Genomic DNA, 20,133 nt, shown 5'->3' with positions numbered 1-20,133 from the left:
ATGTCCTGGATTACACTGGTGATCTTGCTTGGAGAAAACATCAGTAATAAAGAAATAAAAGTGCATTGGTTAATAAGGTAAGGAGAGAAGGAATGTGTTAACAGGTAATGGAATTAAACCAGTTATCCAAGCGGGATGCGGTCAAGATGCCGCTGGCCGGAATCCCGGCGGTCGAAATCCCGACGCCGGAATCCCGACCGCCACAATCCCGACCGCCACAATCCCGACATATTCTCCCTCCGTGGGTGTCCACGACACCCATAGAGGGAGAATATAATAGTGTGCCGAGCGTAGCGAGGCACCGTGCCCGCAGCGTGGCGAGCGCAGCGAGCCCGCAAGGGGCTGCGTTCCGCTCGCCACCCCTGTCGGGATTGTGTGGTCGGGATTCCGGCGTCGGGATTTCGACCGCCGGGATTCCGGCCGGCGGCATTTAGTACTGATCCCATCCAAGCACACAAGAGAAGAGGGAAGAAAAGGGAAATAAGTAGAGAAAGGAAGTCTGGAAATTAGGTGCAGGAATGATGTAAGAGCTGTCAGAGCAGGGTTTACGGTTATCCTTGTTGAAGCACAGATTATTTAGTCATGTTTTTTCTTAAAAAGTTCACATCTATACTCAGTTTGGGTAATTATTGACAGCTGATTTGTTTTTACTTCTACATTAATATAATGACTTAGTCATTCTAAAGTTAGTTAAGAATAAGAGCATTTTTTGTCTTCACAGAGAGAGTGATTGAGAAATCGAAATATTAATGGGGGAAAATATAGTGTTTTCCAATTTTAGTATCCAAGGGCACCCATAAAAGCAGATTGTGCTCAGGATTTCTACGTGCTCAGTTTAGGAAACCCGTAAAACATGCACTGCTGGTATTTGGGAGGAGACTGGATTACGAAGATAGGTTTAATATTTGTCATCGAGTAAAGAAGATAAAAATGAGTAAGAGACAATGTTAATACATGTTATGATGCTCAAATATCACTTTTACTTTCAGACATTTTGTATACACATAATTGCATTAAATCAGTAGTTCCCAAAGTGTGTGCCTAGGCACCCTGGGGTGCTGCGAGGCTTTTGCAGGGGTGTCTCTGGTTGGTGATCCAGGACCAAATCAATTATTTATGGGCAAAGTGATCGGCAAAACCAGTGCCAGTGGCTGCCAATCATAAAACCTGTGGACAATCAGAAGTGCAACTGTACACCACCACATAACGGGCCCTAAGGATGACAGGTAGGCACAATTTACTTAATTTCATATTTTTTTCCAAATTCATCAATAAAAAAACTTTTATCCTTTGGGTGCCGTGAAAAACAAAATGCTGATACACTACGGCGCCGTGATTTACGAAAGTTTGGGAACCACTGCATTAAACCATTCAGATGTGTGGCGCTCCCACTGCTATAGGTATTATTCTTATGGCATACTGGGATGGGTCTATAAACTTCTATGCAGTCGGTTTTAACCTATAGGTACAGGTGCAGCAGATGTGACCTGATCTACCAGTTCATCACAAACAATGTTGGCCTTATTACAGCAGTGGTTTTCTGTAAGTATGCCGAATCTGTTATGATAAATATTAGGGTTCTGAAATATAAAATAGAACAATATATATACACCACCGGAAGTCCATATAAAGGCATCACTTGCATAGATAGGCATACTATCATGCATACGTTCATTTATAAAACAGCGTATTGGGTATAATCCTGCTTGGGACAAACTCAATAAAACCATCATAATAATTTCATCTGCAAGAGTGATCATGTAAGTAACATATTTGTATAGTAGGCTGACGGAACATGTGGTTTCCCTATGAATCAACTACAACTCCTATCAAACAATCACGTCATCTTCTAGAACTATAGCACATAATTTGGATATCCACAGTTTCCGCACCTCTGAGGAACACTAACAGGAGAATGTACTAAAAACACTGTTGTGTTACTTATGTAGAAGGTCTGTACTCACCCTCCACCTGTTCACTGGTAACGGGAAAAAAGACAGCAGAGAACAGAGAGAATAGAAAGTATAGAAGGGGGAACAGAATAGAATGGAACGGTAACAGAAGGACATAATACAAAACAGCAACAAGAAGGAAAAGGGAGAGAGAGAAAAAATACACTGTTAATACATATATGGCCAACTTGGATTACACAAAACACAATGCAGTCTATCTTTATGTATCCATATCTGACATGAGTAAATATGTGTGAGCAAATTACACCCATCCCCACTGAAGAAAGCTTCTAAGTGACTAGCGGATTGTTGCTACTATAGGTGACATTATACCAGTCCTGCCAGACAACTTCTTTGTGCATGGACTATTACTTTTGTATTGACTTTAGCATTATTAGGGATTAAAACTAATTTCACATAGGTACCAAATGACAGAATAATCTCTATGGACACTGTGCTGCTGGATTAGCGCATACAAGCCAGTCATTGGCCTCTGTATTCCTTTGAGCATTACAATTCTCCTCAAGCCTTGCATAGTATTTTTCATTTAATTGAAGAGAGCAAATTGAATTATGAGTCCTAAATGCTCCTCTCGAAGAAAAATTTAACTGCAAGGCTCCAACTATAATCCAATCATTTCATGCAGGAATTATATATATATATATATATATATATATATATATATACACACACACACACACACACACACATGTATATATATACTGTATGTGTGTGTTTATAGTCCATATGGGTGTAGATGTAGGTTTATGTTTTTGCATACATCATATATACACTGTGATATGTAGTAACAAACGCATTAATTCTAAGCGCAACCCCTGCTGTTTTGGATACTTACACTTCCTCTGTGTCAGACATGGTGGCTTTTGGTCGGCTGGAAGGAAACAGAATGAAAGAAGACTGTGAGAACTAATGAAAAGTTCCTCCCTGTTTTATCATATCCCAGCAATACTATACATTATTACGGGTTGTGTTAGTCGCTTGCCGACTGTCGGGCTGTGCAGAGATTGGGATTCCGGCATCGGTATAGTGACCGGCGGGATCACATAACTACATCCCATTGTTACTACCCTGCATAGAAGTGAAGGAATTATTCAGTCACTGACGTTCAGATCAGTATGTGCTACTGTAGTGTGGTTCATATGGTGTACTGTAGCTCTGGGTTATTCCTATAGCAGAGCTATAATAATATAGATAAAATTGTATATATGTGATATAGTTAGGTGAGTGTGATAATGAATGACAGGATTATGGGGAAACACTGAGATTTAGATGCAGCAAGCATAAGACTACAGAACATACAGTAACTAGAAGCAGGCACAGTACTGATGTTCTAATACAGGGGATATCAACCCATGCACTCCAGCTGCTGTGGAACTACACATCCCAGCATGTCCTGACACCGTTGTAGCATGCCCTAACAAGAAAACTGTGATGTGTAGTTCCACAGCAGGTAGAGTGCCACATGTTACCTACCCCATGGGGGAGGGGAGGGGAGGGGGAGGGGGGCATTTTTATATAATTTTATTAACAGATTTCAATATCTGTAGTTCTCATTTTATTTATGTCACTAATTGTATTAAAGAAGTGTAATATCTGTTATAAAAAGTACATTAAGTTTCTGTGGAATAACTGGACATCCTAATCCGTCTGTGATTCTATCTGAAGTTAACTACAGAGGCGGGGGATCAACTTGATGCACCCTTCAGTAGCTTGTCTTTTATGTTCCTTACCAGAAGGTCATGTATGTATAATGTACAGACAGATGCGTCACACATTGACGCCATCTGTAGTCTGACATCAGCAATCTCACATAAAAGTATTTCATGTAACAACAATATCTACAAGTCACAAGCCACATAAATACCACCTTACCCCTTATATACAGTGTAGTGTACATAGCTTTTATAGAAATCTTCACTTTTTAATTTAATGGAACCAGTTTTAATATTTTATTTTTTTCCCCACAGCTATAATCTTGCTTTAAAACTTCTGTAATAGAGTACAAGACAAGGATGTGATGGCGCGGTATGGCTTAATTTAGTTTCCACCCTGTAAGGAGAACTTGGGAACCCAGAGCTGCACCATACATGACTTAGATGTTACATGAGATGGCAAAGGGGGGCGGGTTGGTACGAGACCAGGGACAACTGGGGATTCTGGTCTATTTTAGGATGCCTGGGAATGTCCTTTAAAGGTGACTTGGACCCGGGAGTGAGTTATTATAGGGATAATAAGCAGGTCGGGATATTCCTATTAGAAATATTGATAATTAAGTTATTGGAGAGTTCCATAATTTTGAGATGCTTCGTAAATGAATATATAGAAACACCCCTGTAGTTCTCTGGTGGTTACTATATATATGTTCCATGACTGCCAGAAGGTGCTTTATATATCACTGTGTATAATCACATTTCTGCTACACCTCCCAGATAAGGATTAGAAGAGAAGGCGACACTTGGAGACGTCATGTTCTATATGGCATCTTTCACCTCCCCATCCAACACAGCCAACAGCTGGTACCAACTGCTCAGGCTCAACCTGTTCACCATATGTCAACTTCTAAAACAGCTAACACAATTCTCTAACAACAATATATATAGAACGTGATGACAAAGAATGTCACCAGCCGTAATCTACTGCACATACTATCACTAGCATGCTCTTCTATACTGCAGACCATTACACACTTGCACTGTGTCACTGTAGTGCATCCTCCCACAAAACACAGCCTCTGCAGACTATGTACGCGTATCAATACCTATTTTATAAGTAATGCAAAGAAACAGATTAGAACCAGCTGGAAAAACCTGCAATATAGGAAGTAGAATTTCCCTCTTGATCATATCATGTTACTCTGAAAACTGATAAAGCTAACAGTCATTAATCAAAGTCCTGTATATACAGGTACATTCAGAATGTTATACATATACAAACAGAAATAGTATTGATAATATTTAGGTGCAATCATATTATTGATCAGAGAGTCCAATATTGGGGTATGCGGCAAAGAGCTTTTAACATTAACACTGACCATTTAGGTATGAGAACAAGACAAGTTATTGGATTTACACACATCTTCCTCCTGTTCTCATAAAAAAGTCTTCAAGGCTGCACTGATGTTAGATCATGACAATTGGAGATTAGATAGACAGATTAGATAGATAGATAGATAGATAGATAGATAGATAGATAGATAGATAGATAGATAGATAGTAGATAGATGGATAGATAGATAGATAGATAGATAGATAGATAGATAGATAGATAGACAGACAGACAGACGGATAGAAAGACATGTAGATAGATAGACAGACAGACAGACAGACAGATAGATAGATAGATAGATAGATAGATAGATAGATAGATAGATAGATAGATAGATAGTCACACACCAGCCATGTATTTAGACAGCACATTCAGGTGACTTATAAAATGTAGCTGGATTTCTGCCTGAGTCACATTAGTGATGCCGGTCTTGCCATTCTTTGGCTTAGCCTGGATTCCTACACTCAGCAATTCTGTACAGATCTTTGCCAAAGGATTAGACAATGGATCCTACCAATACAGTGCAGAAATAAGGGGGGGGGGGGGGGGGGTCACACTTCTGCTCTGTACTTTTGTTCTTTGAGCATGAGGGGGCAGCTTTCTGTGAGAATGACACTTGTCTGCAAATATGACCTTGGCAGCTTGTATAACTTTCTAGGTCTTAGGCACTCATAGCAGCTGTGTGTCATCCAGGCATCTGTTATCTCTCTGCATCACATTTTAACTCTCAAAATAGTATATAGAAAATAAATTCTGTTCGTCTATATTGATCAGGAAAGGATCAATTCTCACACAGTTTACTGTGCCTGGCTCCTGAGACCACTTGGATCCCCTCTAATATTGCAGTGTCTGAGGTCACTTCCTTTGTTTGAGGGGTATATTTCAGGCCCCCATCACCCTTCTCTTACCTGAGGCAGTAGAGCAGAGACCAGCACTGGGGGTCGGAGCAGTTGTGAGACTTTTCAATCACCCCCCGGCCTGGTTATGTCTTGCAATTATACCGAAATGTGATCCATACCCCAACGGGATTGGACACCCTGTGTGGGGGGTGAGGAGTTGCACACACCAGGGGCTGGGCAAGGGTAGGAACAGCTGCTTAGCATAGGTTATAGGGGAGGGGGCTCACTTGGGTTAAAGCTCAGCTTACTCACTAATTATAGACCAAGCAGGACAGCAGAATTTGGAGATGTTCCCTTGTGTGTATGAGAGAGAGAGAGAGAGAGAGAGAGAGAGAGAGAGAGAGTGTGTGTGTGTGTGTGTGTGTGTGTGTGTGTGTGTGTGTGTGTGTGTGTGTGTGTGTGTGTGTGTGTGTGTGTGTTGTTAAATTAAGAAGACCACCTTCATAGTAGGGGGTATGTACATCAACTCCACAGTTTTCAGCTGCACTCTGCCATTAAAGTAAATGGAAGGAGTAGTGAGGAACCCAAAATCATGTGTGACCTATAATTAACACACTGTTCTGAGTTGCTGTATACTCTGACTTTATAAATCAAGTATAACAATGTTGCTGCAAATCCATATTTTTTTGCATCTCAGCCACTCCTAACATGTTCTAATAAACAGCAGCACTGAGCATACATGAATTGCATTAACTGATCATAGTGAATGTGTTCTACTGTGTAATGCTATTAGCATCTGTACTTTAAAATCCTGCTAAAAGACTTGGTTATATTCACATTATATTGCTAATAAATCAAGTAATTTTATTATTACTTATCATTGCAGTAATTAATGTCATTATACATTAGTCCATGGATTGCCCACTGAGAGCTTACTGTCAAAAATTCAATTAATTAGAGTGTTAGCTCTGTGACACAGATTGCTATGAAACACATACTTAGCACATAGTCACATTTCTGATCTTCTGCCATAATCTATGCAGTTTCTGAACAGTAGGGGGGGCCAGAGTCCCACTTTAAACAGTGGGATTTCCCCCCTCCCCTTGACCTTTCCACAGCCCCCCTTCGTCCACCCAGGTTCCCAGTTTTACTGTCCCAGGTGTGGGGGTCGTTTTCTTGCTGTCGCTGATGGAAGAAGGGAGCTGGGCAGAGTCACTGGGCATATATTGATCACTCTGAGCAGGTAACAAAATAACAAGTGGGGTACAGAAATCCATATTTAATCAGAAAATAAATCAGAGTTACTTTACGTCTGAATAAATAATCTTATGGTAGTGCAAACAGAGCTGGGGTAAAGAAAATGCTGAGCGATTCCTGCAGTTTACGATAGCCAGCTGTCATTTAACTTTGCAAAGGATCTAATGGAGATATTTTTTAAAATATGAAACATAGGTACCATTGCAAACAAAGGGTTAACAACAAGTGCATGTAATACTCCATTAGATCCGCTAAACTGCAGGCGGTTATTTTGCGGTTATACTTACAAGGATTCTACAAAGTCACATTGCTAACAAAGGTCCTGCCTCAACGATTTTGGCAAAAGAGCATACAGTAGGTGTGCAGTGCATAGGAAGATATGATATCAGTAGGGTGGGGGACAAAGAAGCATTTTCAATAGACAAATGTTGTTCTGTATCTTAGAACGATGTATAAAATGATAGAATTTAGAAAATAAAATAATTATTCTTGCTTGAAAAATTGTTTTATGTGCTGCAGACAATTTCAGTTTTTATAAACTGTAATATAAACTTGCTTTTCCCATAGATGTGCAGCTAGAGGTGCAGTTTTGGGTGCAATAAAAATGAAAAAATAAACTCAAATAAGAAATTCAAATTAATGTCATGATTTCAGACAAATCAGCATTTATCACAGGTATAAATCAAATATATAAATATATATATTACAGTATAACTCCAGAAGCTTTCATTCCTTTGGAAAAAGTCATGTAATTATAATATTGAAAAACTTTTGTAGGGCTATTAGGTTCAGATAATTGCAACATTTTTTTTTATTCCATTTCTTGGTGCATTTTACATAGAGCAAATTTCTCTGTACAGTATGTGTGTGGTGGTCGGATGTGAAACAGGTCTGTAGCAAAGTCAGTTATTAGTAGTTTCATTTGCAAGTCATCCTGTATTTTATCACCCTTTACAATAGTACAGTAACAGTTTAGCAGTACCTATGAAAGGTGTATATCTATTTTGCATCCTAAATCATCATTCATCTTGCTGCTGTAAGATGATTTTACTACACCGTATATGCTCTAATTTCCCATTCTCTTGGCCAAGGGATCAGGTATCTCCTAGTTAGAATTGGCCATAACTTAATTGTACTGGTTAGGATTTGGAAATCTCTGGGGGCCATACGACTCTGGTCCAATCAAGACTCGTTATTAGTCATGTGACTATGTGTCTAGGTTCTATTTTCAAGCCTCTTAACATAGTGGAGGGCGATAGTGTTACAGTGTGTTAAGCTTTTTAATACTCTATAGGATGAAGCTCCTTAGCTTTCAGTGCACAGTTATTTGTCACAATGTGTGCACATTTATACAGTATTTCACTGTAAGAATAAACTACATTTGTGTTTTTCATGTGCAATTACTATTGTGAAAACCTGCAGTATGCAACTCACAGTACTGTACAACTCATATCATACGACATAGCATTATATTGTGTGGGTGCCCATTAATTATTGCCCCCCTAGAAACAATTGAATTCCCCCTTTGGAGGCTGGAGTGAGAGGAGGTTATTATAAGTGAGGACAGGCGGCAGTCATCAGCAGAGCAGAGTGGGCGGGTGAGAGATGTAGGTGGAGACGATTGGTTAAGGGCATTGTAAGTGAATGGGTTCTGAATGGGAAGGGGAGCCAGTGTAGGGCCGGGTGGAAAGGGGAGGCAGGAGCTTGGAGAGCAAGATAAACCCAGCAGCAGGACTGAGGACATATTGGAGTGGGGAGAGACAGGAGTCAGGCATACTTTCCTACCTTTTGCTTCTCCTCTCCAGGAAAAGCTTGAAGAGGAGATGCTGCACAGCATTTCAGGGAGTCCGGATTTTCACATCAATAAGCCCCGCCCCTTATTCAGCAAAATCCTGCGATTCTGTGCAGAGGGGGCAGAGCTAAAAAGCCACAATTTGTGTAATTTTAGCCACGCTCCCTCCCAAAGGACCAGTGATTCCTCATTTTATCTCACCATCCTGCCCACTTCTCTGTACAGTGGGAGGGATGCGGGAGATGTGGCCACTCTTCCGAGGGTGTGGGGGACTGCCCAAAAAATCGGGAGAAAACAGCAACTTTCGGAGAGCAGGTAAGTATGGTCAGGAAGGTAAGATAATAGAAGGTTACAGTAGTCCAGTCTAGAGAGGAATCAATGATTAAATTAAGTCCAGGGGTTAAAGTGAGCCGGAACGGGGCGGAACTGCATCTCCCATAGTGCCGAGGAGTGGACGCCGGAAGGACTGCAGTGGTCAGACGCGGGAGCGGGGCTTGGTGAGTATTGTGTTTTGTTTTTCATATGTTTCTACTGAGAGCAAACTACAAGGGGGCAAACTACAGGGGTGCAAACTACAAGAGGACTAACTACAGGGGGGGCATTACTACTGGGAGGCATTACTACTGGCGGGCATTACTACTGGGGGGGAAACTACAAGAGGACTAACTACAGGGGGGACATTACTACTGGGAGGCATTACTACTGGCGGGCATTACTACTGGGGGGAAACTACAAGGGGGCTAACTACTGGGGGGCATTACTACTGGGGGTAATTACTACTGGGGCAAACTATAAGGGGGCTAACTACGGGGGCATTACTACTGGGGGCTAACTACTGGGGGGCTTTACTACAGGGGGACTAAACTACAGTGGGCTAACTACATGGGGGCTAAACTACTGGGGGCATTACTACTGGGGGCTATACTACATGGGGCAAACTACATGAGGGCTAAACTACAGGGAGGCTAAACTATAACTGCCATAACTGTAGGGGCTATAACTACAGGGGCTAAACTACAGAAGGCATTACCACTGGGGGCTAAACTACACAGGCTAAACTACTGGGGGCATAACTACAGGCGCTAAACTACTGGGGGCATAACTACAGGGGCTAAACTACTGGGGGCATTACTACTGGGGGGCTAAACTAAAGGGGGGTAAACTAATGGGGTCATAACAGCAGGGGCATTACTACTGGGGGCTAAACTACTGGGGGCATAACAACTACAGGGGTATAACTACTGGGGGCATAACTACAGGTGGCTAAATGACTGGGGGGCATTACTACTGGGGCAAACTACAAGGGGGCTAACTACTGGGGGCATTACTACTGGGGGGCATTACTACTGGGGGCAGGGCCGGTGCTAGGGTGTTCGGCGCCCCCCTGCAAACTATAAATTTGCGCCCTCCCATATTCCTTTGGCGCGCGCCGGGAAAAGGGGTGTTGGCTCACAAGTAAGGGGCATGGCCACAGAGTAGTACCCCCATTTAAAATTACACCACAATGTACTGTAGCACAATCTTATTAATCTTATACGTAATGCCCCACCCGTAGTAGTAGCGTCCTTATACGTAATGCCCCACCCGTAGTAGTAGCGTCCTTATATGTAATGCACCCCAGTAGTAGTAGCATCCTTATACATAATGCCCCCCCAGTAGTAGTAGCATCCTTATACATAATGCCCCCCTGTAGTAGTAGTGTCCTTATACATAATGCACCCCCGTAGTAGTAGTGTCCTTATACATAATGCCCCCCCAGTAGTAAGCATCCTTATACATAATGCACCCCCAGTAGTAGTAGCATCCTTATACGTAGTGCACCCCCAGTAGTAGACGCGTCCTTATACGTAATACCCCCCAGTAGTAGTAGCGTCCTTATACGTAGTGCACCCCCAGTAATATTAGCGTCCTTATACGTAGTGCACCCCCAGTAGTATTAGCGTCCTTATACGTAATGCCATCCCAGTAGTAGTAGCGTTCTTATACGTAATGCGCCCCCAGTAGTAGCACCGTCCTTATACATAATGCCCCCCGCAGAAGTAGCATCCTTATACGTAATGCCCTCCCCCCAGTAGTAGTAGCATTGTTATACGTAATGCCCTCCCGGTAATAGTAGCGTCCTTAAACATAATGCCCCCAAGTAGTAGTATCGTCCTTATACGTAATGCCCCCCCAGTAGTAGTAGCGTCCTTATACGTAGTGCACCCCCAGTAGTAGTATCGTCCTTATACGTAATGCCCTCCCGGTAATAGTAGCGTCCTTATACATACTGCCCCCAAGTAGTAGTATCGTCCTTATACGTAATGCCCCCCAGTAGTAGTAGCGTTCTTATACGTAGTGCACCCCAGTAGTAGTATCGTCCTTATACGTAATGCCCCCAGCCCCAGTAGTAGTAGCGTCCTTACACGTAATGGCCCCCCCAGTAGTAGCGTTGTTACACGTAATGCCCCCCTGTAGTAATAGCGTCCTTATACGTAATGCCCCCCAGTAGTGGTGTCCATAGAGCGCGCGCACAGACATACCATACACACACACAATTCACACATATATACACACATATACACACCCACCATACACACACACACCCACCATACACACACACACACACACACTTCTCTCTCACCCTCCACTTACCTAATCCAGTCTCTCTCTGTACAGCAGCCAGGTCCGTGTAGCTCCGCCCCCTTATGGCCCGTTTAGCCACGCCCCCTACCGTCCCGTGTAGCTCCGCCCCCTTCTGTCCCATACTCGGCGCTCTCACACAGATGAGATGAGGACGAGGTGAGGGGAGGGAGGAGGCGTTTCATGCTGCAGGTGCCCGCTGCCAGTGCCTGTCATACAGTGACAGACACAGCAGTGGCAGCAGCAGCAGGGGGGACAGGACGGCGCAGCAGGGAAGGGATGCAGAGCAGTGAAGGCGCCTATCCGTCCCAGCGCCTCCCTGCACTGCATCCCTTCGCTGAGCGGGTAACGCCGGGCCTGACTGGGGGCTAACTACTGGGAGCATTACTACTAGGGGGCTTTACTACAGGGGGGCTAAACTACAGTGGGCTAACTACATGGGGGCTAAACTACTAGGGGCATTACTACTGGGGGCTAAACTACATGGGGCAAACTACATGAGGGCTAAACTACAGGGAGGCAAAACTACTGGGGCCATAACTGCAGGGGCTATAACTACAGGGGCATAACTACAGGGGCTAAACTACTGGGGGCATTACTACTGGGGGGCTAAACTAAAGGGGGGTATACTACTGGGGTCATAACAGCAGGGGCATTACTACTGGGGGCTAAACTACTGGGGGGCATAACTACAGGGGTATAACTACTGGGGGCATAACTACAGGTGGCTAAATGACTGGGGGCATTATCATTAAGGGCATTACTACTGGGGGCACTACTAATAAGGGCATTGTAAAGGGGGCACTTCATGTGGGGCACAACTTCTGGGGACATAAGGGGCACTACTACTGGGGGCATTGCATAAGGGGCACCACTACTATGGGCTCTATATAAGGGGCACTACCACTGTATCCACAGTACAGTGGACATTGCATAAGGGGCACTACAACTATGGGCACTGTATAAAGGGCGCTACTGCTGTGGGCATTGTGTATTACGAGGTGCTACTATTGTGGGCATTAAGTGTATTAGGGGTGCTACTACTGTGGGCTTTGTATATAAGGGACACTAATGTGTGTCATAACATGAATAAGGGACACTACTATGTAGTGTAATGTGAATAAGATTGTGCTACTGTGTGGCATAATTTTTATTGGGGATACTATTGTGTGACCACGCCTCTTTCTTTTTGAGACCACTCCCCTTTTGGGGGTGCGTGCAATACCTTTTTTGCTTGGGCACTGGGGGGTGAGTTCCACCACTTTAAGCACTGATTAAGTCCTTTGTTGCCTCTTGGGTGAGAAAGGGTCTGATCTTGGAGTTATTTTGAAGTTGGAAGTGGCAAGACTAGGGATATTTTTACTACAGGTCAATTTTTGTGAATTTTCATTGATTTCAAATCAATGCAAATCAATCTAAATCGATGTTGGGGTTGAAACATTAATTTACTAATAGACATTGTTTTATATTAATTTTTATATGTTAGTTATGTGTATTTTAGCCCCAGAAACAAAACAATGATATACGGTAGGTTGATTATCATCAGGCTGAAATCGATTAAAATCGATGAAATTGACCTTTAGTAAATATATCATAGGAGAGGGACTGAATGTGAGATATAAAGGAGAGGGTGGAGTAAAAGATAATTCCAGGATAGCAGACTTTCTCACATACTGTATATGCTGGTTCAGGACTGCCCACTCTTTCGGGACCTCCAGGAGACTCTTGAATTAGAGGGAGAGTCTCCATGTTCCTAGAAAAGTGGCCTATTTTCCCACAACTTGGAGGCCTCCAGTTCTTCATGGTGAAAGTGGGCAGGTAAAGGGGTACGATGACGTGATTTGTATGAATTGTTTCATCTTGGTTATGCCACCAGTTACAGGAAGCCAGGCGTCCCATCCCCATCCCTCCTATCTGACCCATCCTCTCCAGGGAACTCCCGGAGAGGAACTTGCCAGAGTCTGCAAGCATGCACTGATGTCATTCATATACACTGTTACCTCTCTGGGTACAACCCATCTCCTGGACACATACACCTATATTATGCACTGAGTGGAAAATATTACACATTTAAGATTAAAACTACCTGCTAGAGGGTCTTGATATTCATACAAGGGAAAGTGACAAATGTATTATTATCAGTATAAATGTATCAATCCACCTAAATGTTAAATCCACCTAAATGTTAATCATTGCATTTGCTCTCTAGTTTAGGCTCCAATACACAGGCAGATCTTTGTCCGATTTGGCAAAGTTTGTTCTTGGTCCATGGTTTCAAAGAGTCAATAAATCAATTAACAGCAATGGAAAATGTCATTATATTTTCATCCATTAATAAAGAAAAAATATTTAAATGAGGCTTGTGTCTATGTGGCCTAATTGATAATCCCGCTCTTTTACCATCCATAATCCTTTTTCTTATGAGAGTTTTTTAGAGCAATAAAACATGTCAGTAAAAGAATATTAACAAATGGCAACAGTGCTGTGGCCACATCTAAAAGAGACATTGACTGGCTACTTGGGCTGAATGGATACATCATACAAGGTACAGTGAGCATGCTGAGAAGGGTGTAGTACTGGTGACCGGCGGTCTCCTGACCGCCGGTCACCTTACCGACGCCGGGATCCCGGCAGCATACCGACGCCGGGATCCCGGCGGGGAGGGGCGAGTGCAGCAAACCCCTTGCGGGCTCGCTGCGCTCGCCACGCTGCGCTCGCCACGCTGCGGGCTCGGTGGCGACCTGCGGTCGCCACGGGTTCTATTCCCACTCTATGGGTGTCGTGGACACCCACGAGTGGAAATAGTCCCTGTTGGTCGGCATGCCGACCATCGGGATAGTGAGCCGTCGGGCTCACGGAGGAGGTCATGTGACTGTCGTTCAGCTGACCGGCGATCACATGAACACCACCCGTTGAGAATGGTCAGGATTTACCAGCTGCTCTGGTCAATATATCCTAATCAGATGGTGAATCTCTTCAGCCCATAATTGAGATGGGTGTGAGATGGGTGTGGATCATAGTGTCGACCACACTTAGGTTGACAGTGTCTAGGTCGACCACTATTGGTCGACAGTAACTAAATTGACACCTAAAATAGGTTGACCCAAGCATTAGGTTGACATGAACAAGGTCGACATGGCAAAAGGTCGACATGAGCTTTATTAAAAATAATTGCTGACGTTTTCTTTGTAGAGTGACGGGGAACCCCAATTAGTGCACCGTGTCCCCTCGCATGGCTCGCTTCGCTCGCCATGCTTCGGTCAAGGTGCCTCGCTCTGCTACCGCTGCGCTCGGCACAGGTTACCGTTCCCAATTGTAGTCCACGTGGATCGTAAAGTATGAAAAAGTTCAGAAAATGAAAACATTTTTGAAAAATCATGTCGACCTCTTCTCATGTCGACCTAGGACATGCCGACCTAGTAACCATGTCGACCAATAGTGGTCGACCTAAGTGTGGTCGACCTAGAGACCGGATACCAACTTAGATTTGCGGACAGGGTGCAATGAGTAATAGAATATTGTTGTGAAACCTACTACTGAAATATTCACAGCACATAACAGTGTACCACAATGCAGGAGAGTAATATAAAAAGTCTGGGTCTGCAGACCTGTCCTATTCTTTCCATGCGGGTAGCCGAGAGATGTACTGTGTATGCACACTGATTGATGAGTGCTGGGGCTGATTAATTCAAAGAATGAAGACCTGCTCAGTGCATACAATATATGTGAAGGGCACATCAGAAATGCTTATATGCTTGTATTTCAGATTTCATGTGTTCACTAATTGGAGTCCGAATCAAGAAATGTCAGGATATCTGAAGATCGACCTCTCCATTCCTCTGAAGCTTCCCTTACTAAAGTAACCATTGAACTACTGTTGGCAGACTCAAAGTGTCACTTCTCCATTCTCATGTTTCTTGGCCACCTTTGAGACTGTCGATCTCCCTCTTCTTGACACCTTCAAATCCCTTGGCCTTCACAGCGCTGTCCTCTCCTGGTTCCCTCTACCTCCCTGACTGCACATTCAGTTTCTCTACTTCACACCTCCTCTTTCTCTAACGGGGTACATCAATGATTCTCTCTTTCTACCTCCTCTTTCTGTGAACTCATATACTCCTTTGGTGTCCACTACAGCCTCAGTACAGATGACACCCAAATACACTTCTCCTTTCCTGACCTCTTTTCCATCTATCTTATCCCACCTCCACTACCTCAAACTTATTATGTCTTAATCTGAAATGATTATCTTTCCCCAATCACCCTCAGATAACATCTTGCACTTTCATGTTCAAGCCTCACTGCCTCAAGAGTCACCACTTACTCCTTCCACAGCTTCTCACCACACATCTAAGCCCTATGACAGTCCTACCACTTCCTCCTTCACAATATAGTCAACATTCTTTCTCACTCAAGAAGTAACTAAAATGATGTTCCATTAGCTTATTATCTCCCACATGAACTACTTTAACCGCCTCCCCACAGGATGCTCCTTATCCGTAACATCTCTCTATAAATCAATTCACTGACTCCACATCCCCCTTTCCTTCTGACGAGCCCTGCACTTTGACAGCTACTGGTTTGCCCCTAGCCTCTCCCTGCACAGAATGAATGTAGCGCAAATGTGTGCAGCATTCATTCACTGGCGCTTCTCTGCAGCCAAACTCCCGACCACCTGCGAGACACTGCAGACTGTGGGTGGGACAGCAGGACACTGCATACAAAACAAGTCTGTCCCGCTAAAATGTTGGGAGGTATGCGCATACTCGTACATACTCTATTCAGCCCACAATCCTGTTGACACCTCCTCAATGAAAATTGCCTTTGTGAGAATGCCCTTTGATGGCCCAGTTACACCGCTTCAATTGCATGTAGATATACGTAGAACAACTCTGCATAGTTGCAGATGCTTGATTTCGGAACATACGTCTGCTCTGCGAACGGACTTGTGCCTAACTGCATCAGTGCGATTATATTCTATGCTTGTGGTTATAGGATAAACCTTATTGTCTGTGTGAGAAACTCAACCCGGATTGGTTCAGAATCAGTGCTTATGAATTCCCCACAGTTCTCGCAATCACAACGGCAAGCAAAGATAACAATAGTGCAACACCATTGGGAAAGGGGTAACTATTTTATTCACACAAAGCACTCACATTTTATGCATAAGAAATAGCATATAAACCACATCTGTGGTGTACCCATGGAGTCAGATCGCTTCACCGCACAACACGCCCTACCAATCCAGCTGGTAATGGACATGCAGATCACAGTGGTCCCGAACACTAACAGATCACATAGGGTATCGGCTGGCAGAAGTCTGTGCAGTTACACCATCCAGGGGTCAGCTAGCACCAGCTTTACATGTTTCGGACCGAGTGTTGTGTGGTGAAGCGAGCTGTCTTCATGGGGTGGTCTTCAGTATGCCGAATGTCGGGATCCCGGCACACAGTATACCGGCGGCGGAATCCCGACACCCGGCATACCAACAGATATTCTCCCTCATGGGGGTCCACGACCCCCCTGGAGGGAGAATAAATAGTGTGGCGCGTGTAGCGCGCCACCGTGCCCGCAAGGGGCTGCTTTGCGCTCGCTACGCTGTCGGTATGCCGGCGGTCGGGCTCCCGGCGCCGGTATGCTGGTCGCCGGGAGCCCGGCCGCCGGCATACCATACTACACACGTCTTCATGGGTACACGACAGATGTAGTTTATATGCTGTTTTTTATGTATAAAATGTGAGTGCTTAGTGTGAATAAAATTGTTACCCCTTTCCCAATGGTGTGCACGATTGTTATGTCTGCTTGCCTTTGAGATTGCAAGAACTTGTGATGAATGTGGAATTCATAAGAACTTATTCGGAACCAATCCAGGTTGAGAGTCTCATACAGAGAAAAGAGTTTGTCCTATGACCACACTTGGACTGGACCTGTGCATTAATCAACTATCACCAAACACTAGAGTAAGAGACTATGGGGTCTATTTATGAAGCAGTGAAAAGAGTGGAAAAGTTGCCCATGGCACCAGTTAGCATTGAAGTAACATTTATCAAGTGCATTCTATAAAATTATACCTAGCACCTGATTGGTAGCCTTGAGCAACTTCTCCACTCTTTTCACTGCTTCATAAATAGACCCCTTATTCAGATATTTTAAGTGATCATTGTGTTATTTATAAGTTGGTGTTGTTGATACTGTATGTAAACAACATTAGTACCATCCTGAGGTCACAACCTTTTGTATTAATTATAGAGTTCTTGCCAAAAACAACAAACAGGTTAGGGAGACCGTCCGACCATGAATTGGGGAGGGTGAATAACCTCAGTGGAGGGAATGCGCAAATGGTCTTTATTTTCTTAGTTACCCTAAAGGCCCATACACACTTGACGATGCACACGTCGTTAACGACCGTCGTTAACGACTTCCCTTGAACAGCTGAGCAAACGACATGAGCATACACACTACCAACTACCAAAGACCATTCATCGTTGAAGCATCCAAGCTGAACAGTTTATTAAAACAATGAGCTGGGAACAGGGCTGGTGAACAGTGGCTTGGTCGTTGGTCGTTCACACCATACACATTCAACGACGTCTCTGGTCGGTAACGACCATAGTGGAAATTGAGCATACATGCTCCACAGATAAGCGAGGGTCGTTAACGTCCCGCGGGGCCGCGCATCGGTGGTCGTCGGATGCATACACACTTGACGATATAATGAGCGACGTCGTTGATGAGGGCTAAAATGAACGACGACGCTCATTTTATCGTCAAGTGTGTATGGGCCTTTAGAATAGTTAGCAGTCTGCTAAGGTGACCTACTTCTATTGTTATGTCACTGATAGATGAACCTCCTGGTTCTCAAGTTTGGTCATCTTTATCCATATACAGATGTCATTTTCTAATGCAGTGACTATGGCGTTACCTTCACTTCAGCAAAGGCAATTTAAAATGGCCTATTATAATATTAAGCTTGCAATAGAAAATAATAAAAATAAAACACTGAGAAAAGTATTTGTCACCTACATTACAGGGTGGCAGCCATCTTGTGAACTGAACCACTAATCATAAATTGACCTGCCTAATTGATGGGCTGCATTCTCACGGCTATTGGTTCGTCCCTACAATGCCTGATGTTACATGTGTAGGTGACAAGAGTCAACACTGAGAAACATCAAGGGGCATATAGAATTGCCCGCAGTGCTTACCACAGGATTGTAGCAGTGTGCGGGGCTATTTAGTTGCAGCCAGCAGTTCACCAGCAGACCATCTGCCATGTATTTTTGTTTGTAACCAGGGCCGGATCTAGACCTTGTGGCGCCCAGGGCGAAAAATAGGGGCGTGGCTTTATGGATAAGGGGCGTGGTCAGTTATGCCCCCTGTAGCTGTGCCCTCAGTAGTTGTGCCACCAGTACTGTGACCCCTGTAGCTGTGTCCACAGTAGTATTGCCCCCCAGTACTGTGCCCCCTGTAGAGTTGTGCCCCCAGTAGTATTACCCCCAGTACTGTGCCCCTGTAGAGTTGTGCCCCCTAGTTGCGCTGCTTACAAAAAAAAGAAAATAGCTCCGGGCATTAAAGTTCGGGGCTAACCTCTTCAGCTAATTGAATATGATCCTAAGCCTAAACAGACATGTTTCATTATTGCCCATAAACCTACATGCCCGCTTTTACAAACTTTGCAAATGCACAAAACTGATACACGATATTTGATATATTTATGTGTTTTATTTATAAAGCATAAAAAAGGTAAATAAAAAAGACCCAATGCAGTTGGGCAATTTAGATGTCATGTGACATAATTTGTTTCTCTCACAGTGAGAGAGTGGCCAATGTACTAATGTGTGAAGATTTATCAGCTTTGCTGCCCTATGTACTGATTTTATATATGAGTCCAATTTGTATGCAGCAGCATGCTATCCACATACTGTATAATCTAGGAGGCTGGCTGCATTGGCATTTAAACTACTGCAGTATATGAGCGGTTAGGCGTTTGAATAGCAGAGGACACTGAAGCAGCACAGGAAAGGTTACTAACAATACGGTCACCTGAAGCCACCTGGTTTATGCAGACAGAGGAGTCACTATTAGCAGTGGGGCAGCGCTCAGCATGACCCTTTTCCATGTACTGATGTTTCTGCATTAAGGCATAGGAGTCACAAGTTGCCATTATAGAGGTGGAACGCTTCAGTACAGAGGCACAACAGTTAAGTTTTTCCACAGCGCAGATGGTTTGTGGCTTGTACGACTTTAGTACATATCTTCCAAAAAACATGACATGAAAGCTCAAGAGGGTGGGATTCAGATAAGGCAACATGGCTTCACCATTTAGCACTGTAAACCATTTTAATATCAGAAGGGAATTTGTTTTTGCGCAATTTATCTAGGAAACTCTGTGCAGATTCGGTCGCTGGTTTAAATCCAAAAAACTAAAAGGAAAAATTAAGAAAAAAATATGTTAAGTTCATGGCTCCAGACAATTATTACATTTGCATTCATAGTAACATCCATTGTAATCTTTGCATTTATTTGCTGCAGAAATACTGTACTATAATGTACATTATACTGTAAAATAAAAGGATATTAGAAGTCACAGAAGACACCATATACAAAT

General features: G+C 43.6%; 3 protein-coding genes across 7 annotated transcripts in view; 1 reads left to right on the top strand and 2 right to left on the bottom strand.

Moving 5' to 3' along the window:
* The window catches only part of TNNT3 (troponin T3, fast skeletal type), a 52,992-nt gene extending 46,956 nt beyond the window's left edge, over positions 1-6,036 (bottom strand). The window contains exons 1-3 of the mRNA XM_063944715.1: positions 5,927-6,036; positions 2,809-2,844; positions 1,965-1,978 (exon numbers count right to left, since the gene is read on the bottom strand). Coding sequence (XP_063800785.1) covers positions 1,965-1,978; positions 2,809-2,828 — 34 coding nt within the window. The 5' untranslated portion in view covers positions 2,829-2,844; positions 5,927-6,036. The remainder of the gene's footprint in view (positions 1-1,964; positions 1,979-2,808; positions 2,845-5,926) is intronic.
* A 960-nt stretch (positions 6,037-6,996) lies between these two features.
* PRR33 (proline rich 33) overlaps positions 6,997-20,133 on the top strand; it is a 43,747-nt gene continuing 30,610 nt past the window's right edge. The window contains exons 1-2 of one of the 3 annotated variants that reach the window (XM_063944702.1): positions 7,011-7,100; positions 15,295-15,387. The gene's annotated coding sequence lies outside the window, so the exon portion shown is untranslated. Of the gene's footprint in view, positions 7,101-15,294; positions 15,388-15,412; positions 15,592-20,133 lie in introns of those variants that run through there. The other 2 variants (XM_063944701.1, XM_063944703.1) reach the window with 2 other exon arrangements.
* LSP1 (lymphocyte specific protein 1) overlaps positions 19,228-20,133 on the bottom strand; it is a 117,101-nt gene continuing 116,195 nt past the window's right edge. For all 3 annotated transcript variants that reach the window (XM_063944706.1, XM_063944704.1, XM_063944705.1), the window contains one exon: positions 19,228-19,948. The gene's annotated coding sequence lies outside the window, so the exon portion shown is untranslated. The remainder of the gene's footprint in view (positions 19,949-20,133) is intronic.

The sequence above is a fragment of the Pseudophryne corroboree genome, chromosome 11 (genome assembly GCF_028390025.1).
Source record: "Pseudophryne corroboree isolate aPseCor3 chromosome 11, aPseCor3.hap2, whole genome shotgun sequence".
NCBI classification, from domain to species: Eukaryota; Metazoa; Chordata; class Amphibia; order Anura; family Myobatrachidae; genus Pseudophryne; species Pseudophryne corroboree.
The sequence above is the reverse complement of the archived record's forward strand: the minus strand, read 5'-3'. Positions and strand labels throughout refer to the sequence as shown.